Raw genomic sequence first — 23,223 nt, 5'->3', positions numbered from 1 at the left:
TTTATACGCACTTTATCGTAGACTAGCGACACCCTTTCCTGCCTATCCCGGTATTCTTTCGTTCGATCCCACCGCTTCCTATGTCTCGAATATTGCAAGAAAAATCTTCACTGATAGAGAAACCTGAGCCTAGGAGCATCGTGCAGTGCTTGAGGATTCAAACTGTTTCGACAGTTGAGTAGTGTAAGGATTATGGGTCTAGGTCTAGAAGTATCAGTTTGCTTCTTTTTACCTAGGCGGTGGATTCGTTCGATTCCCTTAGTTTTTATCTGAATTATTATACCATCTAAAATCTTCTTTTCTACCAATTCAAGAAGCACATATGTTGATTCCTTTTGTTGTTCTTCAATGCCGTATATGACAAGGTTGGACCGACAGCTCCGGTTTTCCAGATCCTCCACTTTCTTTTCCATAGCCATCAGGCTTTTTTCTAAGTTAGATATTCGTTTATTGTTCTCCGAGATCTGTTTTTCAATGCCAGCTATCTTTTCAAGTTTCTTGTCAATTGCATGAAGTCTAGTGTTTATGTATTTTTCTTAATTTCTTGAATATCCCCTGCAATTAGCTTTAACTGTTCTGCTATGCCATCTAGTGTAGGGCCTGTGTTCAACTCAACATTTCCACCCAGTAGTAACAACAAGTGCAAGAAAATCAGTTTGCAAAAGGGTTCGTGAAGCGACCCTTTTGCAACCAAATGTAGCTGTAGCAGCTAGGATCGAACCAGTGACCTCAGCGGCACGAAGCCATAGCCACTGGAATACAGCCCGAGATGTCACTTGTTCAAGCATTGTTGACTATTTGAAGTCTCCACCTTCCCGTAAATAGATGCCTTGTTTGGTTCTTTGAAGAAAGTTATTAACCTGGCAATGCCATTGACTTAAGTGCATTTAAATTTGCACAAGCCAACAAACCATACAAGAAAAGCCACAGTGGCAATGTCTGTCTGCATATTACCAGAAAAGACTGCAGTCAGATCTCAACCATGCTGTTAACTTGAAAAAGTCTTTATTGACATTCAGTCTTCAGTACATGACATATCAATCATTGACATCAAAGACCTTTGTATAATTCCTTTTCCTTGCATTTATGTCTCGGTGTACACAAACAGCAGCCCAAATTGCTTTCTACTGAAATGGACAGTATACTGCCACTTGAGATTGAAAAATATGTCAATTGAAACAAAATCAATCACCATATGGACGCTAAAGACACTACACGTGTAAACGTTAAAAATAAATGTGCTAGTCAGTTTTGGCTGCAACCACTATCAGAAGGTTTTCCGTACTAAGAACAAAAAAGTTATGTTTAATAGCTTGGAGTTGCTATCAGTGTTAGTAGTTTCACTATCTGCTGAACAAATAAACTATGTCCACACAACAGCAAGAATGCATACCAATACCATAAAGCAACACGAGAGTGAGCATATAATTTTAAACAAGCCTCCACCATATTACTGGCACCATATTACTGCCACCATAGGCACCATAGCATACAAACATCAAAATCCCATAACAGCTTCCAACTGTCATTTTATACCCAAGGACAAATGTGCCTTGTGTGATAATGTATGTCCCAGCTTAAAATCCTCAAAAGCCATATATATGAACAGAAGAGTTGGCCCACTGCATATACAAAAATATCAATAAGCTTAGCAAAAGGGTCAGCCTGCATGGTGCCTTGGACAAGTTTCTACATGGAAACTCTGGACTTTGGGTTGCAAGTTCGATTGCTCCTCTAACGTTCGCTGCAAACCTTGAATCCTAACAAAATCTAACTATTGTTTTGTGTACTGCTTCGTGTGGTGCACTTTGTTTTTTAAAAGGCTGCGCTGACACCAAGCCTTAAAGGTTAATAAACTTCTCATGCAAGGCTGAGCGAGACAGAATAGCTTCCTGATGCACTAACATGCAGATGGCAGGATGAAGAACTGTTTACCTTGTCTTAGTCAGCACCACTGCCCCAAATATTATATTCTGGCATTTCCAGGCCATGCATGTAGCTAAGCTCTGCTTGTAAAAACGAAATTACCTAGCTTATCTACTAAGAAGAAAAAGTGCAGCTAAGCGTAAGGAACTTGGCATGCCAATTACCTAACCTGCAAAGTTACTAAATATGGCAGCAAGCTTTGATTAGACTGACAGGAATGAAAAACTTTGAATGCCTGGGAATGTATAACTGCATAAACATACTGCAAGTGCATTTTTAAGAGAGAATGTAACTGACATACTTATTAGTGACCAAAAACACTATGAATGGCTCATTGTACAGCTCTCCACAGCTGTTGAAGCTCTGTTTACATTACTGCAATTGTTCTACTGTCACGCAAATAGTTTTCTCCAAATACACTGGCAGGTACCAATAGTTCTAAAAAGAAGAGTACTATCCGACACAGCCAGTCCTTTATAATAAAGAATGACTCGGCAGAAAGTACTATAACCGCAGCAAAATCGTGATATGTATTTATCCCTTCCACAGGAAATCCTCACCATGTTTGCCTTTACAGTTTTGTATCAGTAAGATAAAAAAAAATCTCCAAAAACGTTCCCTTTTCTTATGATTTGTAGGCACTGCTCTGAAGTACTAAGGCAAAACTAATGCCTCACAAAAGCATAAAATTTGCGACAAAGTGCCAGAAAAACCAACACTTGAAAGTGCTCGAAACACTTGCTTCTGAAAATACAGCTTAGTGATAATCTTAGTTGTCAAAAGTGGCAGCAATTCTGCAATAATAATAAAAAAAAGTTTCTATAACATGTACTACACTGCTCTAGAAGGTGTTGTAACCACTGTGACCAGCAATTTAAAGAATCAAGCAACTGCACACATTCCTTTTTTCTATACGCACGCACGTTAGTGTACAACAGCAAAACATGAAGTGTTGCATATCAGCTAGTAGCTACTTGCTATCAAAACAATATGAATAATTATAATAATAAAGGCATGAAAGAAACAAGCCTTCACCTACACTTGCCCATTCCACAACGAACGGAAGGGACTGTATGCAGAAAAAATATGCAATAGCCAGGAAGTGGCTTGTGCACACAAACAGGCACACAGATACACATGTTCACACACACATGTACACAAACACTGATACCAAGAAAAAGAATAAAACGCTTCTGCGATCTGTGTGGCCAGAATTAAAACACGAGTGTAAATTGTGACACTGACGTGCACATTGAAATGGAAAAACATGAGTCAGGAAAAAAAACCACGAAAGAACAATGTCAAGTGCCACTTCTGTTTCTGTATAACAATATGGCCACAACGAAATTCTCAGCAATGGCTCATAAAGATGTGCACAAGCACATACAACCTGCAGTGGACTTGACTGCGACAGTGACTACATGCACAAGAAATCTCAATAGAGCAAGCAAGAAAATAGAAATGCACTTGACATTTAAAGTGTGCGACAGGAGCATAAACTAGTATGTCATTGCATCAGTTATTTTCTGTGAAGCACAGTATGGCATTCAAGTGAGGAGCACAGCTGCAAAATGGACCAAGACAAAAACTGCAATTCCTAAGAGTCCACCATAACTGAACTTTGCGTCAACCAAATACGCTCTCAAAACGTAGTATATATACTGCTGCCGCATTCAGTTTGCACTGCAACGCATGAGGCAAAGAGGAAGTGCACTCTGGCAAGAAGTGGCAGCAGTGCGAACAGAAGTGGAGAGGGCTCCGTCACTCCAAAGACGCAATCACACTCTCTACGTGTCTTGAAGCTCTTACTAAACTCTGCCAAGTGACCTTCTAAATGCACTGCCCTTCAAGTGAAGCAGTCGCTGTCAGAAACACCTTTCGGCAATTCCTGCAAAGAGGAGTTCCTTGTGGGAATGCCTCTTAGCTCCTGTACCTCGGAGGAGAATTTTTTTAAAAAGTATGACCAAACTGAATACTGCTGCATACCACATTAATACAATGTTTATGCACAATACTTATTCATTTCAATGAAAACAAATCAGAAGTCTGCATCACTCTCAGGGAAGAACTTGTAGGAATGGAACAGTGGCATGCCATTTTTCAGTGCAGGGCCAGAAACGGTGCAAACTTTTTTTGAAAGAGGAGCAGGGAGCGATGGAAAACACTATGTGGTTGACACCCACCTTTAGAACGACAAAACGCAGGAGACATTTCTCTAATGTACATTGTGCGTGTGATCATTCGCTTGTGCGATCATTAGCTTGCCCCTGAGCATGCTCCGGCCACGCCTCACATGTTGCAACTCAGTGACCTCAATAGCACATTGAAGAGAGGCCACACAAAAAAGAAAAGTCGCTGTAGCAAACTTTTCACATAGAAAAGACAGCTCATCACATACAGTCACAGAAGAGCTTATCTTGTACCTTATTAAATTTTCGGTTGATTAGCGCTTGCAAAGTTTGTCAACTAATACAGATGTAATGGCAACTCTATGCATGCATTTTACAGATGTGTGCAATTAAAAATAAAGAAACCTGCAAAGTCGACTGCGGATAATGTGCAGTTCATTACAGCGCATAATTGTAAGAAAAGAAAGCACAAGAGGAACAACATAGCTGCTGATGAATGCAGGAACAGCTTTGTGTTGCCAAGTAGGGATTAAAAACTGCAGTATACCCTAGCAACAGAATATGGTACATTTACAAAGAACGCTTTAGGTTTCTGTTTCAGTACCAAATTTCTGCATCTACAAATAGCGAGACAGTATTTGTTCTATTCAAATGGCAGTTTATATTGCATGTGTTTACAAAGATGTAATCAAGTGGCTGAAAGAATCGCGCAATGAGTTTTTAACAAGGAAATGCAATGCAGGCACATTTTGAAGAAGCACTTACTAAATAGAGCAGTTCCCACTAAAACAAGTCTTCAGTTTCCTGAATACATGTTTTTTTTTCTCTTTTCTTTAACTGCAACTGCTACTGCAGAGCCAGGTGAACAAACAACCCAGAACTAAACTTAGGAAAAGGTTTACTGAGTGATGACTGAACCTACACAAAACATTTAAAAAACTTTTGCAAGATGTTTTAAGGGGCCCTATGTCAAGAAATGCCATTATGGGCTCAAAATGTCTTTGGAGACAAGAGGGCTTGTAACAAGCTTCTCTATGAATGCAACCAAAAGGTCGGCAAAAATGAGGTACATTAAACGTCCTGCTTTCACTTTTCACTTTGGTGACAAGCCTGCATTAAAAGTGCAATGCTTTGCTGGTATGTGCAGCAAAACATGCATCCTTCTTTGTTAGTTAAGAACCCTTGGAAAAAATAAAAACTCCCGACACCATGCCCCTAGAAAACAAAGATCCCTGACACCACAAGTTCCAAAAAGCAGGCAAGAACAAGCCAACTTTCACTGAACTTAAACATCCTCCCAAAGGGCCCAGTGGGTAGACAGCTGGTACAGCACAGTATGTAGCACATAAAGCTCAGACATTTCTAAAAAAAGATACAAATTCAATCTCGCATGTATGTTGTTGCACTGACACATTAAACGAGACTTCATCATCTTGCTTGCATATTCGATGGCTTTGTGTAGCATTTTGACAGAAAAATTATGCCACATGTGCACTGTTCATTTCTAACAAGTGCAGTTAGTTCTGTGCTAGTCCATCTATCTGCAGCCTATTGTAATCTCAGTTTAGCCAGTAGGCATATGCCCCTTTGATGTTTGATTTCTAAATTCAGACACTCAACACATACTATGCCATTTTCTTCTAGCAATATTTCGCACCACTTCATCATAGCTACCAGAATTTGCTTCTAAAAAAAAAAAAGTTTTGCTTTTTGCTCTTCACTTTTTAGGTAATGCAATAACCCCATGCAAGCAATCTTGCACATGACAGCGACAAGCGATGCCACAGAGATGGTTGTCGCATTCGCTCGTCGCCTACAAGTCGCACCCCCGAGCAACCATTTTGGGCGACGTTTTCCCAGTGTTGCCGATATGAGGGCATCAAATACGCATCGAAACTAGTGTGACGCATGCTTTATTAATTTATTTCATGTATTTTACTGTAAAAGAGCAGCATAATATATTTCTGAAGGTCTTGTAGTAGGTTCTTATCCTTGCACGTACAAAAATTCAATCGTTTACTCGTTCCGTGTGACAATCGGTAGTGATGTACATCCAGTTCCAGTTTTGCACTATTGGCTAGTCGCTCATAGCACTTTTGGGTGAGGAACGACGAATTTTAGATTTCCAGAACTGAGCAATCGAGCGACAAGATCAAGTGATCTGTTCAAGCAATGGCTCGTTTTGGCGCTCGAAGCCATCCCATTCGCGAACAAAATCACTCTTGTAGGGTTTAGCCTTAACTGACAGTGTTAAAGAATAACCTGAATGCAAGGCAACAGAAGGTGTTAATAAAATGTGAATTCAGATTTTCATCATACACGTAAAAAAATTGTGCAGGCAAGACAATGCTGAAAGATGGCCAGCATCTTCACGTTTATATAGAGGGAAATACAACTTTTCATGCTATATCAGCTGGAGCAGTCACTAGGCATCTCGATTGAAAATTAGAAAAATTAAAATAGAAATGGGAGCATGTTGGGCACCCACCACATGCTCCATCGTATAAAAAACATTTCCGCCCTATGCTGTGGGATGCCCCGCTCACTCTGAGTGTTTCAAAGTACCTCATAAAAATGCTATCGCACACAAACAGAATTATGCTGAATTGAGTGCAACGGTTACAACACTGGTGCTCTCCATGAGCAGACATACTTACTCGATTCAAATGGCTACATCAAACACATAAATACGGTGTAAAATAACAATTAGTTACAAGGTGCTAAAACTGTCTTAACTACTGCAATTACACAATTAAATGACTAAACCCCTGGTACTCAGCCTCAGCCATGTTCAACATCAATGTCAATATCCTATATCACAAACAATATTTGCCTGAACCACCCCTATCAGCTCTGCCTGTGAAGAAAATCTTGGGCTGGCCAATTGGTATTAGTTGTCCGCTAAAACCAGTTGACAGTAGAAGACACACAAAGTGCTTGACATCTGGCCATTACTTCACCCAGCAATGGTGTCACCTGCAGAACATGGTGACATAGCTGGCTTGATTAGCTAGGGTCACACTTTTTATTACTGTCCTGATGACAATAAAGACTTTAAAGCAGTTTCTGAGAGTGTGCGACACCCTCTAACTGATAGTCCAATGAGGCTTGCTGCAGTTTATCTGACCAAATCAGCAGGGGCTAAAGTTCTTCATTTCTGTATGCTTTGATCAAGTGATGTTTCACGACAGTATACTGCCGTATTTGCACAATTCTACCGTGCTCCCCATTGTAATGTCTGGTTATATTACTGCCCAAATATATTTTTACAAAATCTTGGTGGCAATTCTACTGTGCACATCAAGTAACGAAACCTGAGTGAACACATACCATGTTGAAACAACTTTATGGAAAACACAAAGGCACACAGACACACACCCAGCTGTATCTTAGTGGCAAGTCACTATCGGTATCCTACGACACCTTCTTTTTTCTGTCTACCAACCACAGAAAATCGTCTTCATTTCGATCTAATACGTTAGAAATTCCACACATACAACAAATTAGAATATGGCGACTGCAAACCAAGGCATAAGATAACTTCCATTCAATGGCAGTGTGGCTGGCTACCTTGCACTGAGCTTTCCTTTTCAGTAAGAATCGCTTTCGTTTTTGATTTTGAGTAGAATTGATTACGGTTGTAACGTGCATGCAAATTTGAATGCACATTTGATTCAAAAAGGCGCACGTTAGAATCATGCAAATATTGCATTTTTATTTATTGTAGGAAAGTTGAAGTCATGAATAATGTTTCTATTGCTGCCCGCATCATAAAAATTACATACTTCTTTTCACATTTGTGCGAGATGTTGAGACTTTTGGGGCTCCAGCTATTGCTACCACTGAAGTATGTAAATGCAAGCACAAGTAAACAGAAGTGATGCAGATAAAGAAGTTGGGCAGCTTAAAGAATACATCTGATTTGTCATAAACGCTAGAAGCTGTTAAATACCTGGGCTTCGTTAATCACTGAAGTTACCTTCTCCCACAACTGATACCACTTTTGAAACCACAGTCAGGCCGAACCCCTAAATAAACAATGCACAGGGTGTAAATAAATGTTGTCAAGGTACTACAGAGCCGTATGCAAAATACACCTTTTTTCTGAGCAGCTTGCTTGCTAAGTTGCTTTTTGCAACAACAAAGAACAGAATGTATGCACACAAGTAGGTGCGCAAGTTGAGTAAATTGATGCATTAGCTCAGTACTGCCAGCTGATCTAACACGCAACAGCTTAAACTAAACATTTCAACCAATGATACCACATGCAGGCAAGCTTGTACAATCTGCAATGTAAATTAAACATCAAAATTTCTTTAAACCAAAAGAATTCCACAATACAGCAAGGTACATACATTTGCATACCTTGTATAAATGCCGCATAATGAAAGGTTTTTGCTTATTCTTGTGCCTTTGTGAATGCAAGGTTATTTTCACAAAATAGACCAACAGCATTTAAAAACAGGAACATGATAACGGAGTTCTAGAGCATGGACACAGACTTTGTTCCAGACAGCCTTGAGCTTTCTACTTGAACAGAAGCAGGCATTAGCAGATATGTGCAAAAATTGCAAAAACTAAAAGTAATCAAGAAAATACACAAAAAAATGGAACCTTGGGAGGAAAGTCAGTCGTGCCTGTCAACGTAGACACTACCTTCTTTATAATGCATTTCTTGGGTGGGCTCAAAAACTAATATCAGAGGCAGAATTGATGAAAGCAAAAGACTCCTAAGAGAAGTAGCCAAAGTGAAAGGCCCCCATGGTCAGCATGAGCAAGTGCTTGTGGGTATTCCGTGGCAAAGAACGGGTTAAAAGAAATGCTTACTAGCAGTCACTATTAAAGAATACTAGGTCAAGGCTGCATGGAACAAAGCAGTGGCTTTCTGAAAGCAAACACTGTAAAAAGAACAGGCACATCCTCAAATGTAGTGCCTAGGAAGAGCTGAAGCGGATGACAGACAGCAGCTGCGTCAGCAGTCCCATCACCAGCTGCAACAGCTGCCGCACCACTTTTGAGCGGCCCAGCAACAGCCTCAGGAAACCAAGCAGCAGAAGTGCCTTCAGGGCTACATGCACTGCATGTTGCCTAAGAAAGTGAACGTAGAGAAATACAACGGTGAGTGATGACTGTGGTTCAGCTTAAATTACTGATTGAGCACACAACTGCACTCTTAGAAAAAGTTAGCACCTCTTGGGGCTTATTTGTCCGCAAGCAATAATCTTCATCTATGTTGTGCGCCTTTTCTTTAAGGCAACAAATTTCTCCTGCCTTTCTGATGGCAACAAACACTATTATTCATTTCAATAAGATTGATATTTTACATCTGGAACCATTGAGTATGACACATACTTCTGACTTATTCTGTACAAAACAGGCAGATGCTGCAGCTAAACATGGCAATAAAAAAAACTGTTCTAGAGCTATACTAATGCATGAACATGGCCAAGTTAATTGTTTCCCTGAAACAGCCAATCGATCCTGGATATGCCAAAATATTGCCTATATCGAACTGTAGTAACATGCCGTTGGAAATACCATGTATAAGTGTGCCACTGTACGATGCGATGACAGGTTCCTCGAATGCGAGTCGTTAAACTGAGGCAGAGCCTAAGCTCAGGAAAGACAAAGCCATTTTGCTTTCCAAAAAACTTAAATTAAAAAATTAAATTACAGGGTTTTACGTGCCAAAACTACGATCCTGTGAGGCACACACCATAGTGGGGGACTCCAAAAATTTCGACCACCTCGGGTTCTTTAACGTGCACCTAAATCTAAGTACACGAGTGTTTTCGCATTTTGCCCCCATCGAAATGCGGCCGCCATGGCCGGGATTCGATCCCACGACCTCGTGCTCAGCAGCCCAACACCAAAGCCACTGAGCAACCACGGCAGGTCTATGTTCGGATGTTACGAAGCCTGCATTTTACGACTCTTTTTTACAGTCCCAAGAAAGTTGTATAATCAGGGTTCAACTGTATTTGATTAAACAAGGATTCGATCCCGCGACCTACCCCCCTACCCCCCCCATGCTTAGCAGCCCAACACCATAGTCGCTAAGCAACCACGGCGGGTCGCTTTCCCCAAAACAAACTTAATATTCATTACCAGGAAAAAAAAAGACAAGAGAATATCAAAGAGCACACAGAAAGCACAGAAAAAGTAAAGTACCACTAGCTGCGTTAATGCAGGCCGAAGGTTCAAATCACTGTCATTCTAGAACAAGGAAAAAGAAACTCAGTCATCGAATGTCTTAGTTACTCAGGTGGCAGTGTTGACAGCACACAATGGCACTTGCGATGATGGCGGAAGTGGTGTGGCGGGCAGTGGCAGAAGAGAGGTGCACATGCACGATAAAGCCAACCCCGGACGTCAGAGTCCAAGACTGTCGGAGTTAGAGGCCGTCCAAGTGTGACCACTACTGCTGAGCGGTGCCTGTCCTTGGCTCCCAGTTCTAGCCTAGCGCCTCTCACCTGCATCACTCCCGGCCTTTGGTCACCCTCAGGTGACCTCTACTTTCCGCATGGTGGCTCAGTACCAGGACCAGGAACGGAAGCAGCATATGCAGCAAGAATAGCCGAGCCCTACACTCGGTGGATCTCTCCAAGGACAGCCAGGGTCAACCTGGTTCTGTCGAGGCTCTCGAGTTCGGGTCTGGACTCCGACAGCACCGACCTCGAAACCAGCGATCTTCGAGCCCTGTGTCTCGGAGCGATCTCTCAGTGTTCGACTCTGTTGGTGCCTCATATCCTTGATTTCGTGCCAACGCCTCACTGGGTGACGTTCTTCCTCCCTCATTTGACAGCTCATGCCACCACCCGCCAACATCATTTTCTTTGTCGGCCACTCAAAGGTGTTTGGAGCTGCTGCCATTGCGCAGTGTTTTGTCACCGCATTTTCTACCACGACACTCTCCACTCTACTCAATACAGATGTGTTCATCGAACTCTCGTTCAGTGCCACATACAACATATCAAACGCTGCGCCCCCTGCCAGTTCACTTCTAACTGGTTGCGCAATCACTTTGGTCTTTAAAGAAGTATTTATTCCAACAAAACAGCATTGTTTTGGTAGATTCTGTCAAACAAGAAATTAAATCTGAAGGGTAGCAGTAAAAATGGGCAAGGTGCCACTCCCAAAGTATGGATAGCTCTTGCAGCAAGGGCCTTATTTGTGCTTTATTATGACGAATTTCCTTTACTAAGCTTAACCTCAACACACAGGTCTGTGTTGTCCGATTTGTGTACGAGTTGTGTGTCTAATTTTCCCATTATTATTTACTTCTCCCCACCTTGCGGGTTTCCGCAGAACTATTATGTCAAACTCTTGCTTTCGCTTCGTGTTGTCGACAAATTCGACTTCGCCCTGCCATCTGCTAGCCGCCTGGTTAGCTCAGATGGTAGAGCGGCTGCCCCGAAAAGGCGGTGGTCCCGAGTTCGAGTCCTGGACCAGGACGAACATTTTTTTTTCAACTGTGAGGCTTTTCTTTTGAGGAACCCGTATGGGCTTCCTTTGTAGCAATTGCTACGGTGGATGTCTGATTTTCCCTTTATTAATTACTTCTCTCCACCTTGCGGGTTTCCGCAGAACTATTATGTCAAACTCTTGCCTTCACTTCGTGTTGTCGACAAATTCGACTTCGCCCTGCCATCTGCTAGCCGCCTGGTTAGCTCAGGTGGTTGAGTGGCTGCCCCGGAAAGGCGGTGGTCCCAAGTTCAAGTCTCGGACCAGGATGAATTTTTCTTCAACTGTGAGGCTTTTCTTTCAAGGAACCCGTATGGGTTTCCTTTGTAGCAATTGCTACAAACAGATGGATGTCTGATCTTCCCTTTATTAACAGTTGTGTAATGCGGTGAAGCATACTACCTATGGCCGTTAACGGAAAGAGGATCACCACACTGCTTGAAGAACACAAAAGGTCAACCGGTCCGACTTATGCATTCCACAAGGAAGTGTGGATGGCACTATCCTGAGTCGCTTTAAGTCGGTTCTTTAATGTGCACCTAAATCTAAGTACACAGGTGTTTTCGCATTTCGCTCCCATTGAAATGCGGCGGCCGTGGCCAGGATTCAATCCCGTGACCTTGTGCTTAGCAGCCCAACACCATAGCCATTAAGCAACCACGGCGAGTGTTCATGCTGTTGAATTAAGTTTAAAATTACAGGAAAATGGTCAGTTCCACAAGGATTTTTAATAACGCTCCACTCTAAGTAAGAGATAAGAGCTGCTGAGACAATAGATAGGTATATCGAATAAGAATTGTGAAACATTATGATCCTTTGCTGCCACGTTGAAAGAAGTTAGGACTGCCTAGAAAGGCACTCAAATCCAGAGAGCTGGAGGATACATAATTATGCTGACTGGAATATTCACAGCAAGAGTAACTGTTCATGACTGGGTATACCCTGTGTACTTCATAATCATTAACGTATGCTCATGTGACGTAAGTCTTGGCATGGACTTCCTGAGCCAACACAACGCAGTCATTGACCTAAAATCCAAGTCTATAATGCTGTCCACAAAGCAAGTGATACCACCAGATGAGATTTTCAGTCACCACGCCTTGAGTGTACTTGAATATTGTCAGTATCCCCCCTCCTACCAGCATCATGATGTTCTTCAGCTCTGAAGCAACCAGAGACATGAAAGTCATCATCAAGAGCAACCATAAGCTGCAGCTTGATAGAGAAATTGGCATCACAAGGAGAATTGTGCAATTATGCCAAGGGGAAAGTGCAAGTAATGATGACGAAAGTCAGCCAGGAATATAAACACCTGAATAAGGGCACAAAGATCACATACGTGGAAGAAGTTACAGCAGTCAGTGATGCGTGTCCTCTCAGATTCCGCTGAAACTACAAAGAAGCTCCATATTCCTGAACTATCTCTCGATATTATTCCGACCCTTCTGAGGCATAAGTAAGAACAGCTCAGCAGTCTCCTCCAGCAATACAAGGACTGCTTTTTGTTGCCATCAAAAATTCCACAAACACCAGTTGCTAAGCATCACATAATAACCAAGGAATACACTTGACCACGTTTGTACTGAGTTTTACAAGAGAACAAGAGGCCATAACGCAATGAGTCAATGAAATGCATCAAAAAACCTATTGGCATCTCCTGTCGTCTTGGTGAAGGATGGAAGTCTGCATATTTAAGTCAATTATCATATGCCTTAACAAAGTCACAAAGAAACGTATACCTCCTCCCGTGGATAAACGACACACTGGACCAACTCTGCAATGCAAAGCATTTTCTGCTGTGGATCTCAAGGCTGGCTACTGGCAAATCAAGTTTGATGAGAGGGAATGAGAAGAGACTGCTTTTATTATGCTGGATGGCCTCTTCGAATTCAAAGTCATGTCATTCGGCCTTTGCTCGGCACCTGCCACGTTCTTGCATGTGATGAACAGAGTGTTGGCTGGCTTGAAGTAGCAGGCCTGCCTCATCTACTTGGATGAAAGTTCCTTTTCACAAGTTTGTACGAGCACATGAGATGCCTTGGAACAGTATTACAGGTAATCAAGTCATCCAGATTCACTTGGAAACCAGAAAAGTGCTGCTTTGCATACGAAGAGCGGCTGTTTCTAGGCCACATTATCAGCAAGCTTGGAGTACGCCGCAACCCACAGAAGACAACTGCCGTCACAAAGTTCCCACAACCCATCAACAAAAGGGCAGTGTGCAGATTCCTTAGCCTGTGTGCTTACTACAGGTGCTTTGTCAAGAGCTTTTCTTGCATCGCCAAGCCACTGACCTACCTCACAAAGTCCAAGGTCAAGTTCAAGTGGAAAGCACTGCAAGTTGAAGCATTCAAAGCATTCAAAAGAAGTCTGCAGTCATCCATAGTACACGCCCACTTTGACAAAGACGCCAATTCAGAAATTCACACCGACGCAAGTAGCGTAGGCCTTGGTGCCGTCGAAGTCCAGAGGAAAGATGGACTTGAAACAGTCATAGCTTACACCAACCGATCGGTGGAAAATGTGGAAGGCAATTATTCTAGGACAGAAAAGGAATGCCTTGCCATCATTTGGGTTACTGTGAAATTTCGCTCTTACCTATGTGGCAGGGCCTTCAAAATCGTATAAGACCATCACACACTGTGTTGGCTAGTGAACTTAAAGGACCGGTCCTTCAGGACGCCTAGCCCTGTTGTAGATCCTCAGATTGCAAGAATTCGACATCACCATGATTTACAAGTCCAGATGAAAACACTGTGATGCAGACTGCCTGTTTTCCACCCCCATCAGCCCATGGCCGCTGCCAGACTTAAGGCGTAAGTAAGGAAGTATGTACGTAAGTAAGGCGACCAAGATGAGGTTGCCTTACCAGAAACATTAATTGCAGACTTTGCCGAGTAGCAGCGAACGGACCTGAAGCTAAGAAGCTTTGCTAAATACTCGAAAGGCAAGATTGCCTTCATCCCAAGAATATTTAGGTGCAGATTACCTTCATTTCCCTTAAGAGACGATATCCTGGTGAAGAACTTCTTCCTAGCCCACACAAACTACCTTCTCATAGTGCCCGCAGCACTACGGCCAGAAGACCTGCACACTCTTCATGATAATCAGACAGCCGGGCACCTCGGGCATTCCCACACTCTTGAGAATGCAGAAGCATGACCATGCCTCATTTCCAGAGTCGCCCACTATGTTGAGACCTGCCAAGACTGCCAACGATGCAAGACACCACCGACAAGGCCAGTGGAACTGCTACAGCCAACCGAGCCTCCTTGCTGATCATTCTAGCAGATTGGAATGCACCCATATGAGCCCTTTCAGACATCGTCATTCAGAAACAAGTGGATCATCTTACCCGCTATGCAGAAGCAAAGGCCCTGCCCAAAGGTCGTGCAACAGAAGTTGCAAAATTCTTTGTCGGGCATATCCTGCTGTGACATGGGGAATCAATCAGTGGTCCTTATCACTGACAGAGGAATGGCTTTTGCAGCAGAGCTTACACAAGCGATCCTGCAGCACAGCCAGACAAATCATAGGAGGACAACCACCTAACTGCCGCAGACAAATGGCCTTACGGAGCAGCTGACCAAGGCCCTTGCCCACGTTATCAATGCACATCGACATTGAGCAGAAGACATGGGATGCCATTCTTCCATACATAACTTTTGCTCGCAACATGGCATTGCAAGAAACAACAAAGATGATGCCGTTCAAGCTAGCTTGTGGAAGAAACCTGGCGATGACACTCAATGCCATGCTGCCGCACGTCATCAACATAGACAACCTTGACGTTTCCACCTACCCCCAGAGCGCCGAAGAAGCCCGAAAGCTTGCCCACTTCCGCATCAAGAATCTGCAAAGAACAGACAGCCGACACTACAGCCTTCGAGTGCACTATGTGGAATACCAGCTTAGCGACAGTGTTTGGGTTTTAACCCTTAGATGCCAATGATGACTAAGTGAAAAGCTACTTCGACGTTTATTTCGCACCATACGACATCCTTCAACGTATTGCTGCACTGGACTACGACGTCATGCAGACGGCATCATGCAATCACAATGGTGCCGCACACGACCTGAAGTTGTCCACTTAGTGCGTCTTAAGCCATTCTATGCGCAGTGCTGAACTTGGGACCTTATTTCTATGTTCCTTTGTTATTTTCCTCTATTACTTGTGCTTTTGCTTCTGCTTTCATTTTCTATATGCAGCATCGCGATGATGCTTTTTAAGAAGGGAGCATGGCCACGTACACTTACTTACAGGGTGTCTACCAAGTTGACATTTCCCAATTCCCCTAGTTTCCCAGGTTTTCCCTGAGCGCATTTGAAAAATTCGCTGAATGGGCCAGACCTTTGTTTTATGGCAAGACGGGCTGACACCATGTTGCCCGATGCTGTCACTCTCTAGTAAGCATGTTGAAACAAAAAGAATGATTTAATCTAGTTTGAATAGGAAGCAGTAATATTTATGTTATTCAAAAAGAGAACAGAAAGAAGGTGATACGTAGTAAAATGCACAGCTGAAGAAATGGTAAAACCCACTCCGAGTCAAGTCTAACATTTTTAAATACGAATGAAAAGGAGATGCATACTGAAGCAAATATTTTCAAATATGAGCAATTTCTATCAACTGGTAGCAAGCTCATCGGTATGAGGCCTGAACTTTGTCACAGCTAAGATGCTCTTTCAGCAGCTGGGAAGTCAACCTCAACTGTCCTGACATACTCTCAGCCTGTACACAATATCTCAGTGTTGAGTTTCACTGCGTTAAAGAGTTTATTTTGGTTTGGGTGAGGGACAGCTGCATCTCGGCGTCAGCCAACACTGTTTTCTTGAGCTCAAGCTCCTTCAAAGAGGCGGTGGCATGCTTCCTTTCTTGTTAGTTCCTCAGTGCATCAGTCCTTTCTGTTCTCATCCTCCTTTCATCACGCGTTCACTCCATGTATCATTTGAAGCATCCTCTTCATCGGTTGTACAGTCAATGTTTGATTTTTCGGACTCCCTAGAGGCAGCAAAAACATCCGAAAAATCGGGGTCCGGAAAAAATAAATGCATGTCTTTAACTCTATTGTTACCACACATTACAATCGATCTCCGGTGACCAACACTTTAGATTGCTGATTTCAACATGTTGGAGCCGTTTTATCCACTTAAGGCCATGCAGTAGTTAGTACAGGCTCTGAACTTTCAGAATCAGTTAAAATTTTCATGCTCCAGTGATGTTGCAATTTTTTATGGACCTTTTTGCGAATGAATACGCATATGTTGTAGCGAAAAGAGGCGTGGCCATCACCTGCCGCACTTCAGAAAAAATCATGTCGCTCGCGATTACACTGCACTAGCATCAAAATTTTGTAATTAAATGGCTCCCAGTAAGTGAAGAATTAAATTATACCGCCAGCTTTGCTGTGCGACAGTGCTGAGCAGTAATAATTAACCGAAAATGACGCCAGCTGTTTACTAATGAGCTTTGGTTTGGAGTCCGAGTCGTTTTATTCCACCAAAGTATTTCTGAAGGTCCACCGCATGTCTAGCATGTGGACCTGGCTTTTCCAACTAGTTTCCAAGAGTATCGGTTTTGCTCCTCTCGTAAGAACCAGGCAAGGGGCACTGCCGGTGTCACTGCACAGTTATTGAAAATGGCTCCCACGGCATCATCCCACGCGGCTGCATCGCGAGAAAAGCGTCGTGCTCGAAACTATGCTGGACCCGGACTTCCAATTAGTGACGAGGACTCGAGTTATGATTCCGAAGATGACAGAAAAGCAGATTCAAGCTTTGACGGCGACAATGTTTTGAGTCAGCATGGGACATCCGCAACTGTTCACCGGTGAGTTTTCGTTACAGCCTTGAGCAGTCTCCTTCCTTGTGCACACTTATCTGCGAATCTTCTTGCACAACCTGAGAGCTCTCCTGATTATCTTCAGGGTGTATACTTCGCTTGGTTATGATGTGCTGCCATCAGCAGCAAAAAAACTTCCATTCACGCCAAGATGGCCACCCGTAGCACATCCTGACCCAGCACTGCGGATCAGTGCAAGACAGTTTGCAACGGCATGGGATTTCTTTCTGCTCTTCTCTGCAGAAGTGATAAAGACAATCTGCAAAAAAATGCAAACAGATATGCTTGGATGCATAATCTTATAGTTTTCCAGCTACGCTGAGAGCGATTGGTCCTGAAAGAGGTGCATGACTCTAGACAAACTTGTGAAGTGCGTTCCCTGGACTCCTCATCGGACCATCCTCAGAAGATGCCGAAAAGACGGAACTGCAAAATGTGTTATGAGGACCGCAAAGATGAACAAATACCAGACATTTTGTGGGGAAAATGCGGAGTGCACATATGCTTCACAAAATCCAGGAACTGCTTCACCGCATGCCACGAGCGATGAACTGGTCTTAGTTTCTTTTTTTTGTATACGAAGAACGGCGGAGTACTCAGCCTTTATTTTTTCAGACACTATTTCTTGGTTATTTATCTTTGAAATGCATATTTGGAATTTCCTTTGATATTATTGTTTCAGCAGATATCGTTTTTTGATTGTTTTTATTGACTGGCAGCAAAAATGGTGCTTTTTAGAATTTTTGTTTTACCTAAAAAATTTTTTTTGGCAATGTATGTTTTTGGAAAGAGAATTTTATTATGCACAACACGCTTTGTTGCTGGAATATTATTTGTAGTGGTAAATATTTTTTTTCCGAGACCTATAAAAAACTACCATTTTCTCGCGGTAACCTAAGAGTTAAGGGCTCAAATTGCCACGGGTACGTCCAAAAAAGCTCTTAAAGCCTGCCAGTGCACTTATTAGGCATATCAGTGCTCATATTGTGACAGGAGACGGGGGTGCACGTGTGTATAATTAATACATACTGTGTCCCGTGACAATTGCCCCTTCCTACGCTTGTTATGCTTCACTGCGTAAAATTTTTCTATTGAGGCGAAGCTAACTTTCGGAGACTGGCATTGCGCAATGCGCTGTGCTTTGAGAGCTTCGAAGCCAATCGCGAGGATTACAAAGGCGGAGTCAGTGCCATTGCCGACAGCGGCGAATTCTTTCAATGAAAAACCTGGCAACGCATGGCAAGAAGCTAGCGAACGCAGAAGCAGATAGGCCTAACATTGTGCGGTGGTGGCTACAGCTGCCCGTGGATCGGCGTGCGAGAGCACCGGTTCGAGGCGGCGAGACAATCGAAATGGCGGTGGTGGTGGCTTTGATTAATTACATTTCAGACCTGCAGTCAGGGCAATGTACATTGACTCTATGGAGTACGTGGTGGTGCTGCGAAGCCGCGTGAATTATCAGGCACGTCCAAAAAATCGGGCTTCTGGAAAATCGGTCGTTAACGAGTCTGGCAATACCTTGTGCCGATGACACGGCATCAACGACGATTCGTTGCGATTCGTCTGTTACTGAAGCCAGCCTTAACACGACTTTCATTCCCTTTCAATAAAAGTACAGCTAATTTTCCTTGATAGAAGCAAAAATTCCCTGAGTTTTCCCTGAGTATTTTCCAGACTATTCAAATTCCCTGAGAATTCCCATTTTTCCCGGTTGGTAGACACCCTGTAACCATCTTGCACCGACTAACTGTTCACAGTTATGGCCAGCCTCAGATGTGCCTTTCTGTATCGGAAGTTTCTCGAATGTTACCACTAGTTCTATCCGTAGTTTACGCTACTGCTGAGCTTGGTGTAATCAGATTGCATGAGAAGAGACTAGCGGTGTACATTCTAGAACTTATGCAAACACATGCTTTCCGGTAGGTGCGAGTAGCCAGTGCCTGGGCGATCGGCGGCAGCCATTTTATTCCTTTCTTATGGGGCAGCCTTTGGCTATCCAGAAGAAAACTCGGTTTTGTTCAGTATATTAATGCATCTTTAACGTGTGCATGTCATTTTGACGTGGTGAGTTCTTGTGGTTTTGTGACGTCACCTGACAGGCAGGTGAAGTGGGTGCAGCCCGAAAGCCTTTGACCAATAGCCGAGGGCTAATGGCAAAAAGGCATCAAATCAGAAACTATTTTGCTTTTAATTGGTCAAATCATGCCTAATCAGTGTACACCCCTGCTAGCAACCACAGCCACCACTGCAGCAATGCTACGCCTAGCTACTTCCGACGTTCACTACCAAGCTTCATGCTGTTCAATGCCATGCTTTTCACTGAAACAATTCGCTGCTGTCAGCAATGGCACTGACTACGCCTTTGTAATCCTTGCCACTGGCTTCGAAGCTCAGAAATCACGGCGTGTTGCATAATGCAGGTTCTTGAAAGTCAGCTTCACCTGAATACAGCAGCTTTATGCAGGTGAAGCATTACAGTTAAACCTAGATATAACGAAGGTCAATAAAATGAAAACATTTTCATAAGTTCTTGTCATTGAACACCATGTATTTAAAGCCTTACTGTAACAGTCTGTTTATATGCGATTTTAATACAGTAGAACCTTGTCAACATGTTCCTGTTACATTCCGGGAAACAACTATTTTTTGGCACCAACGTTCAGTACATCGCCGAAGTGCAATTGTACAATATGTTTTCCAGCCGCTAGATCCCACGTAAACAAGAAAATGCGCAAGCACGCGCTATCGGGAACAGCAGCTTCACAGCAATACTCGCCTGCCCATCACGTGAAAACACTGGCATGCACTCAGTTTCTCACTTTGGTACTAGCAAACCATCTACGGGCTTGTTGCACGTGGCATTCACAGCTATCATCGCCAATCTTATTGTGATAATCATCTTCGCCTATCTGTTTCACAGCGCATGATGCCGTTGGAAGCGCAGTGCACGCTTTTAATAGGCGTTAACCAAAATGCACCGCAGTTCCTTGCTGCAGACTGCGATCGTATATATTTTCCAGCCGCTAGATCTCGCGTAAACAAGAAAAGCCGTGAAGCACGCACAGTTTCTGATTCCAATACCAGCAAATCTCCGCCCGAGTCGTCGCACGCCGCATTCACAGCTATCACTGCCAAATTGATTGCGATGAGCATTTTCGCCTACCTGTTTTACAGCGCATGGTGAGTAGTGCCATTAGTAGCGTACTGCACGCTTTTAATAGGCAATAATCCAAACGCGCCGCCGTTCCCTGCTGCAGGCAGCATGATGTGGGCTTCACATTTTGCTTTGGCGCTGCGTGCCGCCTCCCGCCTCGATTTCGTTTCGGTTTCCTGTTGCTGTCTTAGAACACCACGCAATAGGAAAACAACAAAAGCGTCTCAGGCCGCGGGAGCACCATTAGCTTGACGCGTGTCAGCGTCTTGTGCTGCAATGGTCCGCGCGATGCTTCGCATCATGTAGATGTGAACAATAGTTGAGTCTGTCAAATTTTTTAAATTACTTTGGATTGTACATTTCCCCGGTTAGTAAGTTTTTTCTGAGTTTTTTTCCAGAACGTATGAACGAGGTTTTACAGTCGAACCCAGCTATGTCGAACTCGCAAAAAAACGCATATCAGTTCAATATAGAGCATATTTCGATATAAGCTTGCTAAATAATTGGATGTCAAAAGCACATACCATTTATAAAATCACTTTATTGGTGAAACTAGCTTAGTTTCGCATGAAATAGTCCTGCATTTTCTTCTGCTTGGGCAATTTCACTGCCTGCAAGGCATGCACTTCCCCACATTGTCTAAGGAGTCTCGGCAACTGAAGCCGCAACCTTCGGCATTTGCACAGAAGCACTGGACTAGTGCGAGCGCACCAATCACTTCGGAAGATGTGGGCTTTCCTCATTGTGCCCACTTTCACTTGTGCTCCGTACGATTTCGGCAATGTAATCTTCGTTTTTGGGCTCTCCCGTGGTTGCTACACCATCATTTGCCCTCACAAAGTCATCCACCATTGATTTGTCAACAGCTTCCCAAAATTCTGACAGCTCGCTCCGAACTTCGGCAACACCGGCAACGGCTGCATCGCATTCATCAGAATTTACAGTCATCACCGAGCACGCAAAGCCGGCACGGCTGAAGCAATTTCAGATTAACCACTCGCACACGGCTGTACACGTACATGTGGGGTGCCATGGGCACCGGGTCGCGAGTTTGGCCACTTTAGCCCTAATCTCCCCCTTATTCTTCAAGATCGTGCTGAGAGTGCTGCTCGGAATCTTGCACGCTGTGGGGACATTCGACTTCTCACCGCGTTTGACCCGATTTATGATTTCGAGCTTCACGATGAAAGACGAATTTTGCCGCTTCATCACGGCAACACTGCGGGAGAAGGCCCACAAGGCACGCACACAATGAATCAGAAATGCAGCAAGACAACTCGTACTTTTGCTATCTTCCAGGACCAGGGCACAAGAGCCTCTGATTGGCTGTCTGAGCAAGTGCTGCAGGCGGGCCAGGATCATTTTTTGCAGGGGAGGGTGTCGAAGGCTTGCTTGAGGCAGTGCGGTCATGTTAGGGAGAGCGGTTGGATGGAGCCGCGCCGCGAGGTTTCTCTGCACCGCAAGGGAAAGCCAGCTTCTGGGGGCACTTTTCCGCCGCTTGACGTTCGATGCATCGGGAGCCGCTGTTATTTTTATTCAATATAAGCGTAATTTTTGCTATATATACTCATTGTAACTATACCTCATCCAGAAGTTGTTTGATATATAGAATAATTCGATGTAAACGGGTTCGATATAGTCAAATTCAACTGTACTGTATAACAAAATTTTACTGCTGCCACAAAGGAATACCAAGACAATAAATTCAAACTCCCGCGGACGAAGATGGTCAAATGGTTCAATTGCAAGCGACTGCTTGGGAATGCACTTCTCAAATCGCACGCCATGTGACCAAGAACGATTGCTGAAGCGGAGCAGCATAAAGTTTGGTATAAAGTCCAAAGGCGGTAAGACCCTATCGCACCCAGCGGGCTATATGCTTTGGGTGTGAGTGCAAGCATGAGAGTGTGAGCTGATAAGGATGGTGGCTTAATGAGCACCGCCTTCCCGCTCAAGCCAGGGGAAAGGGGGAGTGGGAGCAAGCTTGTGGTATCGTGATCTAGCGACTTGGGGGCAGGTTGGCACACCTCTACATATATGGCGCGGTTGCATGCATATGCAGCCTGCATGCCCTATTTTAAAGGTAATCTGCCACATGTGCAAGAGAGTGGGCATGCCAAGCTGGTGTGGCATCGTGTGTGCTGCCTTCCCATGTGTTCAGTATTGGAGGTTCATAATCTCGAGTTTCGGAGACACACTGAAGCGGGAGGCAGGCAGATGAAGCATTCACTCCCAGCTGCCACCACTTCTCACGATAGTGTCGTCCCACTGCAGGCAACACTATCAGCCACGGGAGCAGAGTGGATGTGAAAGCATGGCTGGCTTCACTTCGTGCTGCCGATGTGGGCATTAAACGACACAACAACAAACTATCTTTCGTCGCTGACTCTCAAATTCAACAAAATTAATTTTTCTCCTCATTCAAATTTGACTTCTCCGATTGCCGGATAAATTGGAAAATTTTGTGGCCCTGCCATGTAAGAAAATCCATTGGCGACTGTACTTATTTGCCTAAGTGGTCTAATTTCAATGTGACAGAATTTCAATATGACAAAGCAAAGTGCTGATTATACAGACTTCATTATATTGAGGTTTAACGTTACCTTATTTGATAGACTCAGTCTCTATGTGCGAATAAAATAGTTTTGCTCATTAATAACAGCATACTGCCATGCGAATCACACTTGTTAAGTAGTCGAGGGGCTGAC

General features: G+C 43.6%; 1 protein-coding gene across 5 annotated transcripts in view; it reads right to left on the bottom strand.

Annotated features, from left to right (window-relative positions):
- Positions 1-23,223, bottom strand: part of LOC135917492 (putative fatty acyl-CoA reductase CG5065) — a 119,115-nt gene that overhangs the window by 52,001 nt on the left and 43,891 nt on the right. For 3 of the 5 annotated variants that reach the window (XM_065451063.2, XM_070535162.1, XM_065451062.2), the window contains exon 13: positions 989-9,143. The exons of the other annotated variants lie outside the window; for them this stretch is intronic. In XM_065451063.2, coding sequence (XP_065307135.2) covers positions 8,990-9,143 — 154 coding nt within the window. In that variant the 3' untranslated portion in view covers positions 989-8,989. Of the gene's footprint in view, positions 1-988; positions 9,144-23,223 lie in introns of those variants that run through there. 5 annotated transcript variants of the gene reach the window in all.

The sequence above is a fragment of the Dermacentor albipictus genome, chromosome 3 (genome assembly GCF_038994185.2).
Source record: "Dermacentor albipictus isolate Rhodes 1998 colony chromosome 3, USDA_Dalb.pri_finalv2, whole genome shotgun sequence".
In the NCBI taxonomy this organism is placed as follows: domain Eukaryota; kingdom Metazoa; phylum Arthropoda; class Arachnida; order Ixodida; family Ixodidae; genus Dermacentor; species Dermacentor albipictus.
Note: the sequence above shows the minus strand (reverse complement) of the source record. Positions and strands in the feature narration are given on the sequence as shown.